Source organism: Equus przewalskii, chromosome 11 (assembly GCF_037783145.1).
Source record: "Equus przewalskii isolate Varuska chromosome 11, EquPr2, whole genome shotgun sequence".
Classification (NCBI taxonomy): domain Eukaryota; kingdom Metazoa; phylum Chordata; class Mammalia; order Perissodactyla; family Equidae; genus Equus; species Equus przewalskii.
In genome coordinates, this window is record NC_091841.1 from 25,569,496 (window position 1) to 25,590,896 (window position 21,401).

Genomic DNA, 21,401 nt, shown 5'->3' on the forward strand with positions numbered 1-21,401 from the left:
GGGAAAGAGGACTCAGCGAGCTTGGAAGGTTTTATTTATTTTTTAAAAACATTGAAAAATAAACCCATGTCTGCATATGTTCCCAGTCCTCCTTTCTCCAGGCTTGTGGGTGGGGGGCACAGTGGGCACCCTCAGAGCTCCTCGGCACTCCCCAGGGGCCCCTGAAGACAGACAGGAGAGCTGCCCCTCCAGCCCTGCTCACCTCAGGCCCCGAGGAACCTCTGCCCACCAACCCCCTGCGGGCCCCTCCCCAGCTCACCCCAGACTTATTGCTGAAAGAAGGGACGGAGGGAGAACAGCCCACACGCCGAACTGTCCTCTCCCCTACCCGCCAAGCTAGAGTCACTACCCCCTCTACACAACGGGCATGGCCCAGAGGCCAAGCCCGAGCTGACTCGGAGACAGCCATTCCAGTCCCAGCCAGGAAGAAAGTACCCTCAGGCCAGCTCAGAAGCCACTGAGTCCCAGCTGCTGGCTGGGATGGGGGCAGAGACAGGCTCAGCTGCCAGAGATGTGCAGAACCCGCGGGCCAGGCTGTGCCCATCGGCTGCTCGGGTCTTCAAAAGGGCTGGCAAGAGCTCTAGTCCCTTCTGGCCTCAGGGAAGCCAGAGGTGTCTGAGGATGTCCAGCAAAGGGGTTCTGGAGCCTCTGGTTGGTAGAGGGCCTCAGGGCTCAGAGTGAGGGTGCTGGAGGCTCCAGAGGGGCTCCAATCAGGGTGGGTGGGGGCTGAGGGCCAGGGCGGGCACTGTGGCGGGAGGCAGCCAGAGCAGGGCGGATGAGGGGTGGTGGGGGCTGGTTGGGGGCCAGCCGGGGCTGGAGGAAGCGGCCCTGCTGGAGTGGGGGTGGCTGACGAAGCAGAGTGGGAGCCGTGGGCAAAGGTGGCCTCAGCAGCGGGGGCGGCTGGGACAGCGAGGTGGGAGGTGGAGGAGGGGGTGGTGCAGGGGGCACCGATCGGGGCACCGACGTTGAGACAGATGTGATCTGGACCTGAGAGGAGAGAAAAGAGCGAGAGACCAGGCTCTTTCCCGCCCTCGGCCCAGTCCCCGCGGTTCCTCTCCTCTCTTCTCTGAAGGGTGTCCTCACCCCTTCTCACCTCGTCATCTTCCTCTAGGGCTGGGGCTGGCAAGGGAGCCCCTCTCCTAGCCTCCTCCATGGGGCCCGGGGCTCCAGGGGCCCCATCCTGCTCGGCCTCCCATTCCTGCAGCACCTCCTCCAGATTGAAGCGGCGCCGGTAGCTCACAAAGAAGGTCTTCACTTGGGTCAGAGTCTTGTTCCCAATCACCTCTGCAATAGCCCCAAAGTCTTTGCCATACCTACGGATGGCTGCAAGGGTCAAAAGGGCAGCAGACTGTGAACACCCCTGAGAACTAGTTACTTCCCTGCTCCTCCCCCTCCACCCCAGCTCCTCGGAGGGTGGGAAGACTCTGGGGGCCCTCTACTCCCCCCATAGGCGATCGAACCTACCTTGCACAGCCAAAAGCTGCTCATCCGTGGTCCAGCGGGAGTTGAACTTGGTGTTGGCCTGGAGAGCAAACAATATATCCTTGAGACTCAAAAATACAGAAGTGGAGGCCTTGCTCTCCCTTTCTGCTCCACCTGCAAGAAAACCCCCTTCTGCACTCGAAGAGCAGCCTTACCTCGGGGGGGCGGAGTGGATCAATGCCCCCCTCCAGGGCTTGGCGGAGGCTGCTGTTTGTCTGCTTCATGCTCTGCACCTGGGAAGGTCAGAAATGAAGGGATGTCAAACTCTCCGTGCCAGGATGGCCATCAATACCCAGCCCTCGCCAGGGGCCTCCTTCCCAGCCAAGCTCTTTCCCACCCATCATCTAGCTCATTCCTCCCTCACAACCACTCAGTAGGGGTGATGCTAGGGTTCACCTCTCTTTACGAACCAGTTGTTCTAAAGGCCCAGAAAAGAATGCCGAGTTACCCGGAAGCCCAGAGGATAGGGCAGAGGAAGCCTTGGCGCCTGCACCGCCTCCCTTCCATCGCAGCTGCCCCCACTCATAGTTCCCCGCTGCTGACTGCCCCCTCTGCATGGCCCCTTCTTGGGCCCCACCTGGCGCTTGAGGGAGATGAGCTGGGAGTCAAGGCCTCGAAGCGTGAGGTTGGCAAGATCCGGGCTTCCTGACACGGCAGTGAGGCCCTCTGGGCTCAGGTACATGCCCTTGGGTGGGCGCCGTCGGGTTCGCAGCGGGTGGTGGCGGTACTGAGACCCCTGCGCCTCCTTCTTCCCCGGACCTGGGCGGGCATTCAGGGGCCGAGAGGGCACAGGCTGCCAGGGAAAGGAGAGGGGCTGGGTGGTGCAGAGCCCAGAGAGAAGGCAGGCGGGCAGGCAGGGCCTACCCAGCTCTGGGACCTCACCTCTCTCTTGGGGTCTCCGGCATCTGGCTCTCCCTCACTCACGGCTCCTCGTCCTTCTTCAAGCTCATCGCTGTTGACACAGGGCCAGGGAGGGAGTGAGGCGGGAGCAAGGGGCCCCCAGGAGCTCGGCTTGCCCCCACCCAGAGCTTCCCTGGGCCCCTACCTGTCTTCTTTGTCCTTTCGGCCCCCCAGCCGCCGAGCCTGTCTGTCCATCACACTGGTCCGGCTACGGGTCTTCTTCCAAGAGTAATAATACTTCACCAGGCTGGGGATCAGCTTGTCGGGCAGCTGAAGGGGCAACGCCAGAGGCTGGGGCCCACCCAAGACTCGGGCCCCAGGCAGGCTCGTCAGGAAGGAGGGGCTAAGGAGCCGCGGTGGGGGTGGAGGGGCTTTACCATCTGCTGGATCCGCTGGAAGCACTTGCCGTGGAAGCCGAAGGCCTGTTCAAACAACACCTTGTCCTCCACAGTCCACTCGTCGGGGAAGGGGGTGAAGTTGGCCAGGTCGGCCAGCGACTTCTCCACGTCATGCTTATGCCACAGGAGCATGCCCAGTGCCTGGCCCGGGAGAGGGGACAACTCGGGCTCAGGCTCAGCCGCCCCCTGCACTGTCCCGTGCCCACCCCAAACCCCTGCGGGGCCAGGGCTCACCTGCTCAATGTTGTAGCCGTGCTTCTCCTTGGCCATGGCGATGTACTTGTCAACTGCAGGGGCGGGAGGGGCCAGAGTTTGAAGGAGGGGTTCCAACTCCTAACCCAGGCCTGTCCAGACAGAGGGACACCCCCAGGGACCAGGCCCCTGAGCCTGAGCCCCCCCTGGCAGGGGCTGAACCCACACACCTCACTCAGCCTCCAGCCCATTTCTGAGAAGAGCTGGCCACCGGCTGGCACGACCTCAAGGCGCCAGCTCCCAGGGACGTGCATGAACCCAGGGTCCTGACCCCACTCACGCTTGGCATCTGACACACAGTGGTTGGGCGACCACACCAGCATCCCCTTCAGCTCCTTGTTGCTGTAGCGTGCGGGGCTCTCTGAAAGGCACAGAAGCAGAGGAGGGAAGACATTCAGACCAGCCTGGTGGCGCTGGCCTGAACCCACGGCCAAAGGGCCGCAGAGGAGTGGGGCCTGGGAGGTGAGGCCCAGAGGGAAGGAGGGGCAGAGACCCAGACAGGAAGGCAGAGCAGGAAAACTAACCACGCCACGGGGCCACCCCCCCCCCCCCCGCCTGTCCTTCCAGTGGGCGCCAGCCAAGGGCTCCCCCAGGTGGGGCTCAGGGCCAAGCCATGGGCCCTCCGCTCCCCTCCCTTCGCAGCCTGCCCTGCCACTCACCAGGCTTGCACTCCGGAATTACGGCCTGGTAATTGGTTCCAACGCGGATCATGCTGTCTGTGAAGCCAGGGGGAGGCAGTCAGGACTCCAGGGAGGGAGGGAGGATGGGAGGATGTGGCGGGGGAGGTGGCTGGCCTAGAGTTCTCCTTCCTGACCACCCAGGGCCCCCACCTTCCAGGAGGCTCACTTTTCGCTATCTTCCCTCTTAGTTACCCTCAGCCACAGAAGGAACTGGAAGAGGGAGAGACCCTGCCTAGTCATAGCCATAGGGGGTGGGGGGGTGGGGGGGGAACGACACCAGACGGACAAGGGGCCAATTTTAGAGGCCAGGCCAAGCAGAGCCCTTTGTTCCGGCTGCGGGGGTAAGGGGGTTGGAGGGCTGCCCCTAGACCTGGACCACAGCCCTGCAGGGAATCCAAGCTCCTCCCTACCACATGAGCCTCACAGCTCGCTATGGAGGTGTCTTTCCAGCCCCTGCCCCAGCCAGACCTCAGACCCCTGCAAGGTGGCAAGGTATGAGGGACCCAATCAGGGGAAGGGAGGGGCGCCTGAGTCCCTCAGGGACTGAGGGCAGGGCGGGGGAGGGCAGGACCGCCTCCTGAGCAGCTAGGGGCCCAGCCTTCAGATTCCCTGAGCCGGCCTAGGCGAGAAGCAAGGCAGAGGTTCCAACCCAGGGAGCTGGAACCATCAGTATAACACGCCCGCGGTCGGCAACTCCCCCGCCCGACTCCGCGCCCTCCGGGCTGGTGCGGTGCGCCTTTAACCCCAGGCCGCCGGGCTCACCGTGCGAGTGCTCCTCCTCGCTGCTGTCATCCTCCGAGTGGGGCTGTCCGCCGTTGGGCGCCGTCTTGGACCGGCTGCGGGACAGGATCCCGGAGCCCGCGCTCGGCTTCTCCATCACCGAGGGCATTACCGCGCCCAGCTGCCCCCGGGGGCGCGGGAGCCTTCGGAGAGCTGCGGTGGTTGCCGCGCTCGCCTCGGGTGCCGTGCCCGGCCCGGCCTGGAGAGGTCGCCACTGAGGCTACGAGAGGCAGGAGGTCAGCGTGGCTAGGGTCCGGCGGGGCGGGAGGCCAGCGGGCAGCCCAGCGCTCCCCGCGACCCCCAGGGGCGAGGGCGTCAGAAAAGTTTGTGCAGAAGTGGGGTACGCGGGGAATGCGCGCAAGGTCCGGTGCGGCTGGGGCGCGCTCGCGCCGTGCGCTCCACCGGGTATGGGCTCCCCCGGAGAAGTCGGGGCGCCCTGCCCTCGGGGCGCCCCTGAGCCCCAGCGCCCGCGTGCCCACGCAGTTCAGCGGGCGGACGCTGCCGTGCAACTGGCGCCCCCCGCGGGCTCCGCACCTCTCGGCTGCACCGGGATGCCCCGGTCCCCGGGTGGGGACCCCTGTCCCGACCAGACCCCTGCCTGCGACGGCAGGCGGCGGGGCCCCGGCGGTGGCGGGACTGCGCGCACGGCGCGGGGCGCTGGGGCAGAGTTGCCGGGAGGCGGGCGCAGCGCAGCCGCGGGCGCCGCCTCGCACCCTCCCCGGCGCGCTCGCTCTCCCCGCCGCGCTCGGGCGCCGCTCGCTCGCCCGCTCTCCGCCGCCGCTCGCTCCTCGCGCACACAATGAAGCTGCTGGCAGGGAAGTAGTGCCGGCTGCGGCCTCAGCACCCCTCCCCCAGCCGATGCCTCCGCCAGCTGAACATCTGGCCCTGGGGTGGGAGGGAGGGCCCGGGGGGCGGGGCCTGGGGGCCGGGGCTAGACCTCCAGGGGGTGGGGTCAGGACCAGGGTGGAGAGCGCTTCCCTCGGCCGGCCCCCCGGGCTCCCAGACTTGTCCCTGGGGAAGACCCCGCTGCCCGCCAGGAGTAGCCGGGGGTCAGCCCCACCCGCGCGCACAGCAGCCCCACGCACCAGTGGGCTCGGGTTACTGCCGCCTGCCCCGGGGGCCCTGAGGCCGCCTGCCCGCCCGCCCGGGTGGAGCCCAGCTTTTCCTTCCATTTCCCTTCCTGCCAAGGAACTCCCCGCCCCCCCTTCCGCAGGGGGGACCCCCCCCCCCGTCATGCGCCCTTGGGGGCTAGAGCGGATGGGAGGCCGGACAGGCGAGGAATGAATTCCTCCAAGAGCTCCCGGGCCAAAGCCTGGCTTCTGGTGCATCTGTGGGTCCCCAGGGGTCGCCCCAATTCCCTTTAACTGCTGCAGTGTGCATCCCAAAACAGTGGCATAAGGGGCTGAGGGATGGGGAGTGGGAGGTGTAGGGAAAAGTCTGGACGGCAAAGAGAGGGAGGAGCTGGGTCTCCTCCCTACTGGGTTCACTGTCACCCCAGCTGGGATCAGCATCCCCCTCCCCCAGGACAAGCACGGGCAGAGTGACAGACCGGGAAGCGGGTAGAGCGGCACAGACGGAGATGGGGGAGGGGGGTGGGCAGAGACTTTCAAAGCCAGACCCAGCCACCCTGCCAGGCACACAAAGAGCCAGCGCGCACACCGGCGGCGGCTCCGAGCCTGCGAGCCGCGCCGGTGCCCGTCCCCGCCACCCGGGGCACGTGCTGCAGCGCACACAAGCCGAAGCCCCCGCCCGCCGCCCCTCCCACCCGGAGCCCCGGACTCCTAGACACACCTCCACCCGGGCACACCCCGCTGTGCCCAGACAGAGCCGAGCCTGCGTTCGCCCCCTCCTCTCCCTTCCCTTCCTCGGCCACTCTGTAATCAGATTCCTAAATTTAGAAGCAACCCAGGGCCCAGCCAGGGATCCCCGCCCCCACCCACTGCCTGCGGCCAGCCGGCCGGGGTCCTGCGGTCGGGCCGCGACCCGGCTGGGACCGCCTGGTCCTAGGGCTCCTGCGGGCGGCCGGGCAAAGTCAGGCACCACCCCGCCCGGCTGCGGCACTGTCGGGCCACATGGGGCCACCCAACCCGCGGCCACGTTGCCCGCCACACCTCGGGCCAGAGCTACGGGGCCTTTTTCCTCCTCTTAAATCATGGATTGGGCACCAAGCCCCAGGGTGGGGAAGTCTGGACAAAGGAGGAGAATGGATGGGCCAAGGGCAGGTCTGAGCTAAGGGGTCTGCTACAAGATGAAGAGAGCCTCTCCAGCCACCCCTCCTGCGGGGCAGGGTGCCACACCCGCCCCCAGCACCTCCAGTCCTTAGGGAGGCTCCCATAGCTGTCCCCTCCTGCCTGGCAGGCAGCCATCACTGCACACAGCCCGCTCCTAGGAGGGAGTCCATCTTGCCCGCTCCGGCCCACGTTAGGCAGGGCCTCAGTTGGGTCTCCCGCCTCTCCTTGCTTCCATTTGGCACTCATACCCAGGGTCCAGGGCCCCAGCTGCTCCCCTGCGCCCCCAGGCCTCAGCATCATGCTTGTTCTGGCCTCCCTTCTCCAGGGGTGCCCCAGGTACCCCCAGCCACTAGTGTCACTCCTTCTTCCATACCCCTCCCAGAAGGAGCTCATTCTGCTCTCCCTTCTCCCGAGAGCCTGGAGCTCAGGGCAGGAGGAAGATTCTGCTGGGGGAGGGGGCAGGGAGGGTAGGTTTATTCCTTGGAGCTGGGGGTGGCGGGAGTCCCTAGGCCTGGGTGTGATGAAGCTTCTACCTAGGAGGTGTGACATGACACTGGAGGGGTATCCTAGGAGTTTGGGGGCGACTGTGGGGACCACAGTGCCCGTAAAGGAGGCACATTCCTAGTGAGCAACCCCCTCCCCAAGGGCAATGGCACAGGGCTAGGAGGGGGAGGGGCAAGGCCCCACCCTCCCACCTGCTGCAGCCGCCCCCTCCCCAGCTGGCCCCCTCTTTTGTGCAAAGCCACACAAAGGACAAGGGGCCCCGGCCGGCCTGGCCATCTGCTCCCAGCAGCCTGAAGGCTCTTAAAGAGACAGCACCCCTCCCTGCCACCCTGGGGCTGTGGGGCGGGGCGGAGCCAGCACGCCACAGACCTGCTCTCTGCGGTACCCCAAACCCACTTGTCCCTGGCTCCCCCAGCCCCAGGTCAGGAATCAGCCTCCCCCAGGCGGGGGGCCGCAGAGGTGCCACGTGGCCAGGAACATGGGGGCACGGAAGGGAAAGAAGGAGAGACAGCCCCGGGGACCAGCCCCTCCTCTCCTCCAGCCTCAGGCAGCGAGGGGCCAGCGAAGCTCGGTAGCGCAGCGGCTGTAGGACTGGGCTCCCTCACCTCCTTGAGGCCACCTCTGAGCTTTGTGAGAGCTGCTGGTCTCCAGGAATGCCCTCCCCGCCATTTTCCTGATGAGCTCCCTCACCCTTCCTCAGGGACGGTGACAGCGCCTTCTTTTTGAGGGCTGCAGGCCAGGATGCAGCAGCCCCTGATCAGGGCCATTTATTTTCCCCGTTTTCCAGTTGAGGAAACTGAGGCTGTGCTCAGCCCCGCCCCCCGGCCTCCGCAAAGCCCTTGGCCGCGTCTGAAGTCAGCCTCCCTGCCCTGGGCCAGATAAGACGCCTCACTCCCAGGTCCCCAGGGAGGCGAGACCACAGCCCCGCTCAGGGCCCTTGCCACACTGCTGGGGACACAAGTTTACACAGTTTGTGTGATTGTTTATTTCTGGTCTGTCTCCCCACTGGGCTGTGGGCACGGACTGCGTCCACGGTGTTCCCTGCTGTGTTCTCAGTGCCTGGCATATAGTGGGCACTCAATATTTGCTGAATGAATAAACGCCAGGAGCCCAAAAAGCCTGCCTCTTCCCTGGGCTCCTCTGTCCTCTGCCTGTGGGGCCTCTTGCCTCCTCCCCTCCTCCAGGTGAGGCAGAAGGGACAAAGGTTGAACAGGGATGCTGGGAGAGAAAAGGAGGGTGACCTTGAGCGAGCCACCTCCGGGCCTCTCTCACGGCTGCCTCCTCCCAAAGGCGGGGGCAGCTCCAGCCAATCCTGAACCCGCAGCCCTGCCAGACAGACTGGGACTGTCCCGAGCGCGCTGGCCGCTGCGGTGTGCTGCCTGGGCCCCCGGCCAGGCCCTCAGTGGCCACAGCCAAGGGGCGAAGCGTGGGGGGGGGAGGGAGGGAAGCGGGCCGGCGGGGGGACGGTGGCAGGATCTAAGCAGAAACCTGACTGAGCAGTAGGGGGGGCTGGAGGGAGGTGCTCCCCTGGACTCCCCTGGACTGGAGGCCCTGGGGGAAGATGAAGCTGGGGGAATGGAGGAGATGGGCTGCAGCCGGAAGGAGCCTGGGCCCCCACCCTCCCAATCCTGCCTAGGCAGGAATTCGATTCCTCCCTCCCCCACACCCCTGGGGCCCACTGGCAGGCTGTGTGGCCCAGAGCGCTGCCCTCCCCCTCTCTGGGCCCAGTTAGTAATCCCCGGGCCTGGCCCGCACTCCCACCCAGGGCTGTGAAGAGGCTGAGAGGAGGTGACAGAGGTGACAATCCGGTGCTTGGCACGGCCTCAGCACTGTTTCCGCGTGAGGGGGGAGCCAGGCACATCTGGGACTGGCGCCCGGGGGAGGGCAGCGCGACGACCCCAGGCTTCCGACACCCACACCGAGGAAATGTGACTCCCTGCGCAAAGCAGAAGTGGGGAGGAAGGGTCAGCAAGCCCAAGGCTGAGACAGAGGGGGGAAGGCGACAGGGGCTCCCCGGACCCACGAGGGGGCAGCTTCCAGCCCCAGGAGCCCGCTCTGTTGTTCCGGAAGCCGGGCAGGGGCCTCCCCGCGCCCTCACCTGGGCGACAGCTGGCGCCCTCTGGCGGTGACCGCGTGAACCAAGGGGTCCCGCCTCCGCCTGGCCACACACGTCCTCCCTGGGAGGTCGACCTCCTGGCGTAAGGGCGTGGGATCCAGGTCGCCCTGCGACGTTTAGAGTTACTAAGCTTTAGATCCGGTCCCCAACAAGTCTCCTAGGCCCAGAGCCACCCAGAACCTCCCAGAACAAGGTCAGATGGAGCAGAAAGCTCTAGAGAAATGGCAGAGGAGATTAGGAACAGGCCAGGGAAGCCCAAAAGCAGTGCAGGTCAAAGATCTCAGACCTGGGGTAAGTCCTGGCTCTGCTTCTCCCTTGCTGTGTGGCCCGAGGTGAGTAACTTGGCCTCTCTGATCCTCAGCCCTCCATCTCTCAAAGGGAACAATAATTCTGACCTCATCTGATTGTTGGGAGACGATCCAGCATCATCTCAGCTGGAACATAAGTAGAGCCGCGGTCAATGCTGGTTTCCTTCTAAAGCAGGGGTCCCCTCTTGGATACCCCCACCCAGCTGGAAACCCCTTCATTGCTCTGTGAGGCAGCCCCTGCTCTGTGGACCAGCTGAAGGTCATCGCCACCCAGGGCTCCTGGGTCTGACCTCTGGTGCTAAAAAGCTCTTCCTCTGTGACATTTGACGCTTGACATCCTCCCTTCAGACTTGTCCAGTGCTCCAGAGTCCTGCCTTCAGTCTGATTTCTCCAGTCCCTCGTGCACACGGAGCTGGATACAGATTCTTAAATACTGCTTTGATCAGGTCCCCTTCCTGCTCCATAATCTTCCGTGGCTCTCTATTGCCTTCCGGGCAAAGTTGGAACTTCTCCTCTCCTAGCCCAGTACCGAGGGCTTTCTAACCTGTTTCTGATCCAGCCAAAGAGATCTGCTCACCATCTGCTGAGCCCTAGCTGGTGGCCCAGAATTTCCCATCCACCCTGCAAATGCTGACCAGCCCACTACGGAATGCCCCATGCCCTGCTGTCCCTTGGGACTGCTGGCTCCTGCAGGCGAGCTCTGCTCTGGCAGCACTCAGCCGGGGCTCCTGGCCTGGTCCCCTCTATCCTGGCCCTTCATGCTCCTCCTCCACCCCACCTGGTGCTTGGCTCTTAGCCCGTGACCTTGCCTCCCACTTCCAGACAGAAGTGAGGCCATCTGGGAGGAAGCCTGCCCCCACATCCAGAGATTCGGCTCCGTCCCTCTCACCTCCAGTTGTAGCCGCACCTTCCCCCTTCAAGGCCACCTCGCTCCCAGGCTCCACATCTCCCCCCTCCACGTGCACACACACCCCTTCCTGAGGGCCTTGGTCCTCCTTTACCTCTCCTCCCCCATTCCTGTCTGTCCCCTCAGCACGTCAGCCTGCTTCAGTCCCTCCATCCTCACACGCCCCCAGCCCACCCCCAGCCGCCACCTCCACTGACACGCCAACACGCACATGCACCCCGCCGGCCCTCTGTCCCACGCTCATCTTTGGCTCCGCCTTTCAGCTGAAGCTACTGCTGCCTTTCCTCTTTTTTTTTCAAGCTGGGCTTCTTAAAAGAGTTGTTCACACCCTTTATCCTTGTCCTCACCTCCCACTCACTGCAATGACACCTCACCCTCAGCTGCTCCTCGGAGACTGTTCCTGCCAAGGTCACCAGTGGCTGTTATCTCTGAACCCAAAACCCTGGTGGGCCCGGTCTCGCTCCTCTGCCTCTGGACGGGCAGGACTGGACAGAGAGGGCCAGCCGTGCTCCCGGACATGAGCTCCCGGCCGGCTCCCCTCGTGCCTGCTTCAGGGCCAGTCCACATCCTGAACTCCCCCGCCATGGACGCTCCAGCCTCCCTCCCCAGCCCAGACCCCCACCCCGGGCTCGGGAGCCCCATGTCCAACCAAGTGCCTTCTGGACGGCTGTGCTCGCTTATTTCTCAGACACCCCCATGCCAGCCTTTCCAAGTCAGACCTCAGCCTCTTGATGGCCCATTCGCACTGCCTACCCCACTCCTGATTCCCCTGCCCGCCAGGACCCAAAGTAGAAACGGGCGTTGCCCTGGACTCCTCCTCCCTTTGCTTCACTTCCGTGTCCACGAGTCTCCCGTTTCTGTCAGTCCCCTCCCTCTCACCCCATTACTGAAACAGCTCCCTTCTTGCCTCCTCTGAGCTCCTTCTTTTTTTTTTTTTTTACAGATTTTATTTTATTTTTATTTTTTGAGGAAGGTTAGCCCTGAGCTAACTGCTGCCAATCCTCCTCTTTTTGCTGAGGAAGACTGGCCCTGAGCTAACATCCGTGCCCATCTTCCTTTACTTTGTATGTGGGATGCCTGCCACAGCATGGCTTGACAAGCGGTGCCATGTCCGCACCCGGGATCGGAATCGGCAAACCCTGGGCCGCCGAAACAGAACGTGGGAACTTAACTGCTGCGCCACCAGGCCAGCTCCTCGGCCTCCATCTTTGATCCTCAAAGAAAGTCAACACTGGAGGGCACAACGAAGAGAGGGAAGAAAATTGGTTTCCCAGTGACATCTTTGAGTTGCTGGATCAACCGCACCTGAAGCCGCTTAACCTCTGAACATTTTAGTCGTATGAGCCAGCAGGTTCCTCGGACTGCTTGCGCCTGGTTGATTTCAGTTTCCTGTCACTTGCAAGCACAGCCTCTGAAACAACACATCCCTGAACACTGCTCCTCTTGAACTGATGCTTCTTCGGCCACGCTGAACCACCTGCCGTTCCTCCCTGGGGAAGCCGCCGCCGCTGCTCCTTTCCTGTTGACTAATCCTCATTGACTTTGCAAAATGAAGCTCAGACAGCGCCTTGTCTGGGACCGCTCCCTCCCTCCCCATCTCAGCCCCGATCACACTCCAGTGTAACCACCTGCTTGTTTACCTGTCTGTCCCCCCATTGAGGCTGTGAGCCCAGAGAGGGCGGGGCCTGTCTGATTCACCTGTGCATCCCCAGCTCCTCCTGTAGCAGCTGGCACACAGTAGGTACGCAACAAATGGCTGCTGAGTGAATCAGCTCGGGGGCGTCCCAAGTCCCACTTCACTGCCCCTCCCCTCTGTAACGGCCCCAGCCTCACCACGTCCAGGGAAATCCTCCTGCCCAATCTCCCTCGATTTTACCAACAGATTACGGGCTCCTGGTAGGTAAAGACTTACAATAATAATAGAAAGAGCCAACGTCTTTGAGTTCCTGTTATTAATTTTTTCATAGCTACATCTTCTGACTCTAGATTAGTCCATACTATGTCCAAGTACATAGTAGATGTTCAAGAATTACTGCTGAATAAATTCATGGATGAATAAACAAATTGAATTTTGAGATGGACCAACCACTGTGTGCAAAATGCCTGCCTAAATTTTCTCTTCTCGTTTCCCCCCACAGGAGCCCTGTGAGGTGGGTATCCCAGTTAGCTTCATTTTTACAGGCGGGGAGCTGAGATTTCAGAACAGGACCTCCTAAGGCCACACAGCCTGAAAGTGGCGGAGCCGGGACTGATCTCAACCCGGCTGATGCCAGAGCCCTGTGTTTCGAATCCCTATGTCCACGCCCTTTCAGTGAAGATGCATTTGGCTGTTCCTCCTGTAAGAGAACAGCTGCTCAGTGGTGGTTTGAGCAAAGCAGACATTTTATGATCTCTCCTAAGAAGTGTGAAGGTTGATGGTCACCACGGACAGCTCTCCGTGGTCATCAAGGCCTCTTCCTTGTTTCTCTTCTCTCAGTTCTGCCTCTTCCACGCATCAGAAGTTTTCCCCTCATGGTCGCTAAATGGCTGCAGCTGCTCCGAGCCTCCCATCCTTGAAGGACAATTTCTAGATTAGGAGGGGAGAGGTGTGGGCCTTTCTCCGTGGCATCTCTCTTTTTTCAGGGAAAATAACTTTTGCCAGGAATCCCTGAGCAGGCCCAGGCCCCTTTACCAACCCCTAGCAAAGGAGCATAGGGTGCCCACGCTTGGGTTGGACCCATCACGTCTGTGCTCCAGCACACCTGCCGTGACACCCAGGGATCTCCACGCATCACCCCAGCAGAGCTGGGGCTCTGTTTGCAAGAAAGAAGGAAGCATGGCTGTTGGGTAGACAGGCAACCCTGCCCCCTACTGCCCACCCCCTGCCCCCTCCCTGCATTACAGCATTCAGAAATACTTGGGGCCGACCCGGTGGCGCAGAGGTTAAGTGTGCACGTTCCACTTTGGTGGCCTGGGGTTCGCTGGTTCGGATCCCGGGTGCAGACATGGCACCATTTGGCAGGTCATGCTGTGGTAGGCGTCCCACGTATAAAGTAGAGGAAGATGGGCACGTATGTTAGCTCAGGGCCAAGGGCCAGTCTTCCTCAGCAAAAAGAGGAGGATTGGCGGCAGATGTTAGCTCAGGGTTAATCTTCCTCAAAAAAAAAAAAAAAAGAAAGAAAAAAAAACCGTACTGCTTGACCTACAAACAACAGAAGGACGCAGAAGGGTTCTCTTCCCTGGCAGCCATGGGCTCTGGCCCTGAAGTCAGGGCCCCCAGGTGCCCACCTTCCCCAGGATGAAAACCAGCAAAGAGGGCCACAGCTCCTGATGGGGATCAGCCTCATTGGGCCCAGTGGTAAGCCTTCAGAGACAGACGGACAAGTTGATGGATTTTGAACTGTTTGTAGGTTAGAGGTATGCAGTCATACATTCAATAAGAGCTTATCATGCATAGTCTCCTCTGACTCCTCCCTCTCCTCCACAAAGTCCTCTTTCTTTTTTTTTTTTTTTTTTTTTGCTGAGGAAGACTGGCCCTGACCTAACATCTGGTGCCAATCTTCCTCTTTTTTTGCTTGAGGAAGATTAGCCCTGAGCTAACATCTATACCAATCTTCCTCTATTTTATACATGGGTCGTGGTCACCGTGTGGCTGATGAGTGGTGTAGGTCCCCACCCAAGATCTAAACCTGTGAACCCCAGCCACTGAAGTGGAGTGCACTGAACTTAACCACTATGCCACGGGGCTGACCCCTCTCCGCAAAGTCTTACCCAGCCCATATTGGTGGGCAGATGGCCTGGAGACTGCTGATGAGGACTCTGAGTCTGCTTCCTGCTTCAGCAGAGAGGATGCTGGGAGGGATCAGATACGTCTCCCAAGGGCACAAAATGGGCGGGGGGAGGCAGAGAGAAGGAAAGAGGCCGGGAAACAGAATGAATTATGGGCAGAAAGACCATGACCCTAAAAAGGGGGTCCTGGGGTGTTACAGATTGAATTGTGTTCCCCCCAAAATTCATATGTCGCAGTCCCATCCCGCAGTAGCTCAGAATGAGACCTTATTTGGAGACAGGGTCTTTCCAGAGGTATGAACTTAAAGTGAGGTCATTCGGGTGGGCCCTAGTCCAATAGGACTGGTGTCCTTGTAAGAAGGGGCAATTTGGACACAGACAGCCGTGTAGGGAGAACACCATGTGACCATGAAAATGGTCATCTCCAAGCCAAGGAGGGAGGCCTGGAGTAGCTCCTTTGTTCACAGCCCTCAGAAGGAACCAACCTGGGCTGGCCCCGTGGCCGAGTGGTTAAGTTCACGCGTTCCGCTGCAGGCGGCCCAGTGTTTCGTTGGTTCGAATCCTGGGCGCGGACATGGCACTGCTCATTGAACCACGCTGAGGTGGCGTCCCACATGCCACAACTAGAAGGACCCACAACTAAGAATAGACAACTATGTACCGGGGGGCTTTGGGGAGAAAAAGGGGAAAAAAATAAATTAAAAAAAAAAATCTTTAAAAAAAAAAAAAAGAAGGAACCAACCTTGCTGGCACCTTGATTTTGGACTTCTGGCCTCCAGAACCGTGAGACGCTAAGCTTCTGTTGGTTAAGCCACCCGATCTGGGGTGCTTTGTTACAGTAGCCCCAGGAAATGGGTCAATGGCCTCCAGGCACAGGAGTCTATTCAGACTGGGCGTGACTTTCCCGGACAAGGACCTGAAGCGGCTTCCGGGCTGTCAAGGAGGGTTAGACTAGAAGACCAGCCGGCCCCCTCCCAGCTCTGATCCTCCTGAGGCCAGTAGGGCCAGCTGTCACCATTAAATCCAGCCACCAATTGTTGCCTCCTGTCGACTTCCAGTGCCAAGGGTGGGGCCCGAGGACCTTGAAGTTGAGAGAAACAAGCATGAAATTTAACTGGGGCCCTGTGTCAGTTATGCAGGATCAGTGCTGCATAACAAACGACCCCGAAGCTGCTATGAGTCCGACCCTCAGGCAGGATTTGGACTCGAGGTCTCCCATGGGGTTGCCGAGGCTTCAGTCACCAGAAGGCTGGACCAGTGTGGGACAGTGGTCTTCCCAGGGGCTCGCTCACTTGGTCAGCAAGTTGGGGCTGGCTGTGGGGGACAAGCCTCTGCTCCTCACCCCGTGGACATGGCGGCTGGCTTCCCCCAGAGGGAGCAGTCCGAGAGGCCAGGGCAGAAGCTGGATCTTGACATTTATAACCTCGCCTTGGGAGCCACACCCTGTCACTCGTGCAGTATTTCACTGTCACACTCGTCAGCCCTGTTCAGTGTGGGAGGGACTAGATAAGAGCATGCATACCAGCGGCGAGGGTCACTGGGGCCATTTTGGTGGCTGGCTGCCGCAGGCTGGATAAGAGACCTGGTCCTCTAAGGGGTCCTGGGGACAAGGGGTCATGAAGGAAGGGGCTTACAGATGGAGCTTGAGAAAGACGGCCCCTTGGGCGTGTGTCGGTTCCGAGGGGCTGCCATAACAAAGGACCACAGGCTGGGTGCCTTCAAACAACAGCGATTTATTTCCTCACAGTTCTAGAGGCCAGAAGTCCAAAAACCAAGGTGTTGGCAGAGGTGGTTCCTTCTAGAAGCTCTGAGGGAGAGTCCTTTCCAGGCCTCTCTCCCAGCTTGTGATGGCTGCCGGAAATCCTTGGCGTCCCTTGGCTTGTAGCTGCCTCACTCCGACCCCCGTCTCTGTCTGCATCTTCCCGCGGGATGTGCGTCTCAAATCTCCCTCTCCTTCCTCTTATAAGGACACCAGTCAACCCTAAATCCGGATGATCTCATCCTGAGATCCTCAACTTAATTCCATCTGCAAAGTCCCCATTTCCAAATAAGGCCACATGCACAGGTACCAGGGCCTTGGCTGGGGCGTATCTCTTTGGGGACACTATTCAAACCTACAGGAGGCATCCTCATAGAGGGGCTGGTTCATGCCGTGGCCTAATAGCTCCCTCTGCTTTGGCTCAGGTGTCACCTCTGCTAGGGAGCTTGCTACATGTCTTTTGTGCCGCACAGCATCTGTGCCTGCCACCATCACTGCCACCATTACTATGTCAGGCGCCAAGCTGGGTCCCAGGGGTACGGCTGTAAGGGTTGTCAAGTTTAGCATACGAAAATACGGGACACCCAGTTAAGTCTGAATTGCAGATAGAGTGTAAGTTTGGCCCACGTCTTGTGTCTGGCAACCCAACCTGCAGTGTGGGGCCAGGGGGGCGAGCAGGGCCCCCAGCTGCAGGGGGCCTAGAGCCTGAAAGGAGAGACAGCAGGGCCGAGTGACCTCGCTGCTGTGTGACAGGGGGAGGGCAAGGCATCGGGGGACCCCAGAAAGTGTGCCTGGGCCAGCTACAGCAAAGGCTTCCCACTTCTGAGCTGGGACCCCAGGGGTGAGGAGGAAAGTGGGTTTCTGGTGAAGGGAACAGCAGGGCCGAAGGCAGGGTGTGAAGAGGGGGGCCAGCCCGCAGCCCCTAACCCCTAATGACGTCTGGGACCTCCGAGGGCTTTAACTGGGCCCAGCAGAAGTGCATTTTAGGAAAAGGGGTTAGTTGGGCCAGCCCGGTGGTGCAGCGGTTAAGTGTGCATGTTCCACTTTGGCGGCCCTGGGTTCACCGGTTCGGATCCCGGGTGTGGATATGGCATCACTTGGCATGTTATGCTGTGGTAGGCATCCCACATATAAAGTAGAGGAAGATGAGCATGGATGTTAGCTCAGGGCCAGTCTTCCTCAGCAAAAAGAGGAGGATTGGCAGCAGTTAGCTCAGGGCTAATCTTCCTCAAAAAAAAAAAGGAAAAAGAGAAAGGGGTTAGGGGCCGGCTCGGTGGCATAGTGGTTAAGTTCACGTGCTCTGCTTTGGTGGCCTAGGGTTTGCTGGTTCAGATCCTGGGTGCAGACCTATGCTCATAAAGCCTTGCTGTGGTGGCGTCCCACATGGAAGAACTACAAGGACCTGCAACTAGGATATACAACTATGTACTGGGGCTTTGGGGAGAAAACAAAAGAGGAATATTGACAACAGATGTTAGCTCAGGGCCAATCTTCCTCACACACACACAAAAAAACCCACAAAACCTTTAACAAAGAAAAAGGGGGGGTATGTGGTATCACAAATGCCAAGGAAAGAACAGCATTTCAAAGAAGAGGGAGCGAATAACAGAGCAGATGTCACAGGGAGATCCAGAAAGATAGGGACTGAAAGAAAAAAAAAGGAAAAAAAGGGGCTGGCCCAGTGCCATAGTGGTTAAGTTCGTATGCTCTACTCCAGCGGCCCTGGTTTCACAGGTTTGGATCTCAGGCACAGACCTACACACGGCTTGTCAAGCTATGCTATGGCAGCATCCCACATACAAAATAAAGGAAGATTGGCACAGATATTAGCTCAGGGCCAATCTTCCTCACCAAAAAAAAAAAAAAAAGAGGACTGAGACGCATCCCTTGGAGTTACAAAAACTGCTGGAGGACTCAGGGGAGGCTTCGTCAGGGCAGTGGGAAGAACAGGAGCCAGGTTGCAGAGGGTTGAGAGTGAGCGGCATGAGAAGCAAGGAAGTAGAGACGGGGTAGGACAGTTTCCCCAAAGCTTTTGAGCCAGGCGGGAGGCTCGAGAGCAGGCAGGAGACAGAGAGGGCCAGCACTGAGAAAGGCTGGGGGTGGGGGGGACTGAAGGGAGGGACCCTGAGGGGGTGAGGCCCAGGGTGGTCTGGCCCCAGAGGAGGCTCAGCTCCCCAGGTGACAGGAAGAGGAGGGTGGGGCCCATTCAGATTCTTTTTGGGACATCAAGGGACCCTCATCTGCCAGCTGATCACACAGTGCAAAGTCTGCCTCCCGCTAGCTGTGCTGGGACACGCCCACCCCTGGGCAGGGGTTGTCTCCCAGGCCTGTTCCCCAGCACAGAGGACAACACGGAGCAGACAGCAGCCCCCAGGCCTCGCCAAGCAAAGGAGTGAATGAAGAGTTGGGAGAAGTGGAGGGCTGTAGAGTGAGAGGAGGGCAAAGCACAGAGTTTGGGGGAGTGGCTGTCCTGGGAGGAAGAGGGGTCCAGGGAGGGGGGAAGGCTGCAGGGCTGGGGAGAGAGGGGGACAGTGTCCCTGTCTGGAGGGGTCAGAGGGTAGGAGAGTGGAGAATGGGGGCGGGGGTGGGGGAGCTGCGTGGGAGCTGGAGAGAGTGGCTAAGGAGGCAGTGTAGACAGCCCGGTCAATAGGGGCAGAGGGTTGGCAGGGAAGAAGGGGCGAGGATGGGGTGGGGAGGGTGCAGAGATGTCCTTGTGTGCCATGGGAGGGCATTCCTTTCCTGCCCCAGACCGTGTCAGTGCCTTCCATCCTTACCTCTCATTGTATCTCATTTAATTCTCACGACCCCCCTGGAGGATGCTGCTGCTGCTGGAGATGATTGCTCCTGGTGATCTCCCTTTATCAGTAAGGAAACTGAGCCTCAGAGACTTGAGGCTCACTGCCTGAAGTCACAAAGCCTGTAAGCAGCAGAGAGGGAGTTGAAACCCAGGCTGCCCTGCCTCCACAGCAGGCTCTGTCCACCACCCCGGGAGACCGAAGAAGCCCTGAGCACGAGACAGCCCACAATCAGGGGTAGCCCCCAGGGAGAAGGACTCGCTGTGGGGTGGGAATAGGGTCTTGATGAGCTCACCTCCCATCGGGACTGCTGGGCTCACCTCCCAAGCCTTGTCTGGTACCCAGCCAATTCCAGCATCCTGGGGGAGGGCAGACCCAAGAGTGGGGAGCAGTAGAAGAGAAAGGGCACAAGGTGTCACGGTGACAGGCATTTGTTCCCTGAAACAGCTGACTATGAAGTTCAATGTGGGTAACAAGATGAGAGAAGCCCAAACAGGGCGGGGGACTGGGCTGGGCGTGGGGGACCTCAGCCTCACCTTGCTCCGCCCCTTCATGCTTCCCCACACTCTGCAAATACTGTTCCCTCCGTCTGGAATCTCCTTGCCTCCTCCTCCTTCAAGGGCAAATTCAGATGTCCCCTCTTCCCACCTTGGTCACCCTCCTCCCACCCTTAGCTCCCTCTTCTGGTGCCCACAGCGCCAGCAACCAGATCGTCTGACGGAGGAAGAAGACGCAGGCTGAAGATGCATGCATTGTAGTCGGCCTACATTCCCTCCGAGGTCTCATCCAACTTTAAATACCATCCATACACTGACTGTGCCAAAATTTGCACCCCTGGCCTGGACCTCTCCCCTAAGTTCCAGACTCTCATGACTCCACGTCTCCACGTGAATGTCTAAAAGACATCGCAGCCAAAACTGAATTCCTGATCGTCCCCACTCCACCCCATCTTGCTCCTTCCAGAGTCATCCACATCGCTCCATTTTTCCAGCAGCACAAGCTAAAAACCCTGAAGGTATCTTGACTCTTCTCCCTTCCTCACGCCCCACCTCCACTCTGCTCCAGCCACACTGTGCTTCCTTCTGGCAGCTCCTCAAACATTCCAGTCACCTCCTGCGTGGGGATTTTGCACTAGCTTCACCCCCAGCCTGGTCTGCCCTTCCCCGATTCCTCATGACTTGCTCCCTCACCTCCTTCAGATCTTGACTCACATGTCGCCTCCAGTTTGCCTTCCCTGAGCATCCTAGTTAAAACCATAAACCTGACCCTCCCCATTCTCCTTGCCTGCTTTGTTTTCCTCCATAGAACCTATCTCATCTGCCGTCTTCTGTATTTTGTGTTTATTACCCGCCTCCTCCTCCTAGAACACAAGATCTACGAGGGCAGTGCGTTTTCTGTTTGTTATTGTGGTTTTCTTTGCTGCCGGCAAGAGTGCCCAGCATATGGTACACGCTCAACAAACGTTGCTTGAGCGCCTGTTTCGGGGCCACCCCTAGGGGCAGCCCCTTGCCCTAGTGGTTAAGTTCCCAGTTCTCGCTTCCGAGGCCCGGGTTCCGCACAGGCGCAGACCTACATCGCTCCTCCGCAGCCATCCTGGGACGGGTACCCACGTACAAAATAGAGGAAGACTGGCACAGATGTTAGTTCAGGGACTATCTTCCTCAGCAAAAAAAAAAAAGGAGTCCTGGACCACCACTGCGCTGAGCACTGAAGATGGGATAATGAGCAAAACCTGACGAAGTCTATGAAGATTAAGTGTCGGGCAGCGGGTCTCTAATTTTCGTGTGTAGGGCCTCCCTGGGAAGCTTTTAGAAGCAAAGACCCTGGCTCCATCCCTGGAGATTCTAGGACAGGCCCCAGGGGTGTGCACTGTGCAGAAGCGCCCCAGCTGGTTCTGCCGCAGGTCGTGTGGGGGTCACAGTCTGGTCTGCTGGGACAGACTGAAATCAATACTGCACGGGACACCTGGGGTCTCATGTTCACAGCGCCACCCCTTCTCCATTAAACAGTTGTCACACGCCTGTCTCCCCTCTAAACAGGAAGTTGTGGGCCCCCGCTGCACCTTGCTCTTCTCTGTGCCCCCTGGGCTCAGCGCAGCGCAGGTGCCAGTAAATTTTGACGGGGAGAGCTAATGAATGAAGGGTGAATGAATGGGTAGAGGATGGATGAACGGACAACGGGACTCTGGTTAGAAAAGGAATTCCTGGAGTTCAAGGTCCAGAGGGTGGGAGCGTTTCCAAAGACTTCCGTGCCCGAGGGCTGCAGGAGGGGCTGGCGTCTCAGAGGGGACGCATTTGGCCGTCTGTGAAGGTGACTGCTCCGCGGGCCGCTCGGGCGGGCGGGGAGAGGCGGGACGCCCGGCGGGCGCTGCCACCCACCCGGCGACCCGGAGGCGCGGGGCCCCGGGCGAGCGCGGCCGTTGCCATAGCAACAGACACAGCCCGGCGAGGAGGGGCGGGGCCGGGCATACGTCATCCCCAGCGCGACGCCGCTCGGCGCCGCCTCCCGCCCCTTTCGCGGG

At 60.1% G+C, this 21,401-nt stretch overlaps 1 protein-coding gene and 1 long non-coding RNA gene across 5 annotated transcripts; one reads left to right on the forward strand and one right to left on the reverse strand.

The window, feature by feature from the left end:
* Window positions 1-17: 17 nt before the first annotated feature.
* On the reverse strand, window positions 18-5,176 carry RCOR2 (REST corepressor 2). 4 transcript variants are annotated; one of them, XM_070565247.1, is made up of 12 exons: window positions 4,475-5,176; window positions 3,692-3,748; window positions 3,313-3,393; window positions 3,015-3,067; window positions 2,760-2,921; window positions 2,528-2,652; window positions 2,365-2,434; window positions 2,060-2,275; window positions 1,638-1,715; window positions 1,465-1,522; window positions 1,094-1,323; window positions 18-987 (listed from the first exon to the last, which is right to left on the reverse strand). In XM_070565247.1, the coding sequence occupies exons 1-12, from the start codon at window positions 4,599-4,601 to the stop codon at window positions 673-675; spliced, it is 1,572 nt and encodes a 523-aa protein (XP_070421348.1). In that variant the 5' UTR covers window positions 4,602-5,176; the 3' UTR covers window positions 18-672. The 4 variants fall into 4 exon arrangements, with proteins under 4 accessions (XP_070421348.1, XP_070421349.1, XP_070421350.1 ...); XM_070565248.1 differs by having other exon boundaries at window positions 1,094-1,284; window positions 4,475-5,172; XM_070565249.1 differs by having other exon boundaries at window positions 3,692-3,744; window positions 4,475-4,969.
* Window positions 3,788-12,643, forward strand: LOC139074478 (uncharacterized). The gene is made up of 2 exons (XR_011524115.1): window positions 3,788-4,204; window positions 11,502-12,643. It is a non-coding gene; the product is annotated as an uncharacterized lncRNA (long non-coding RNA).
* Window positions 12,644-21,401: the final 8,758 nt, after the last annotated feature.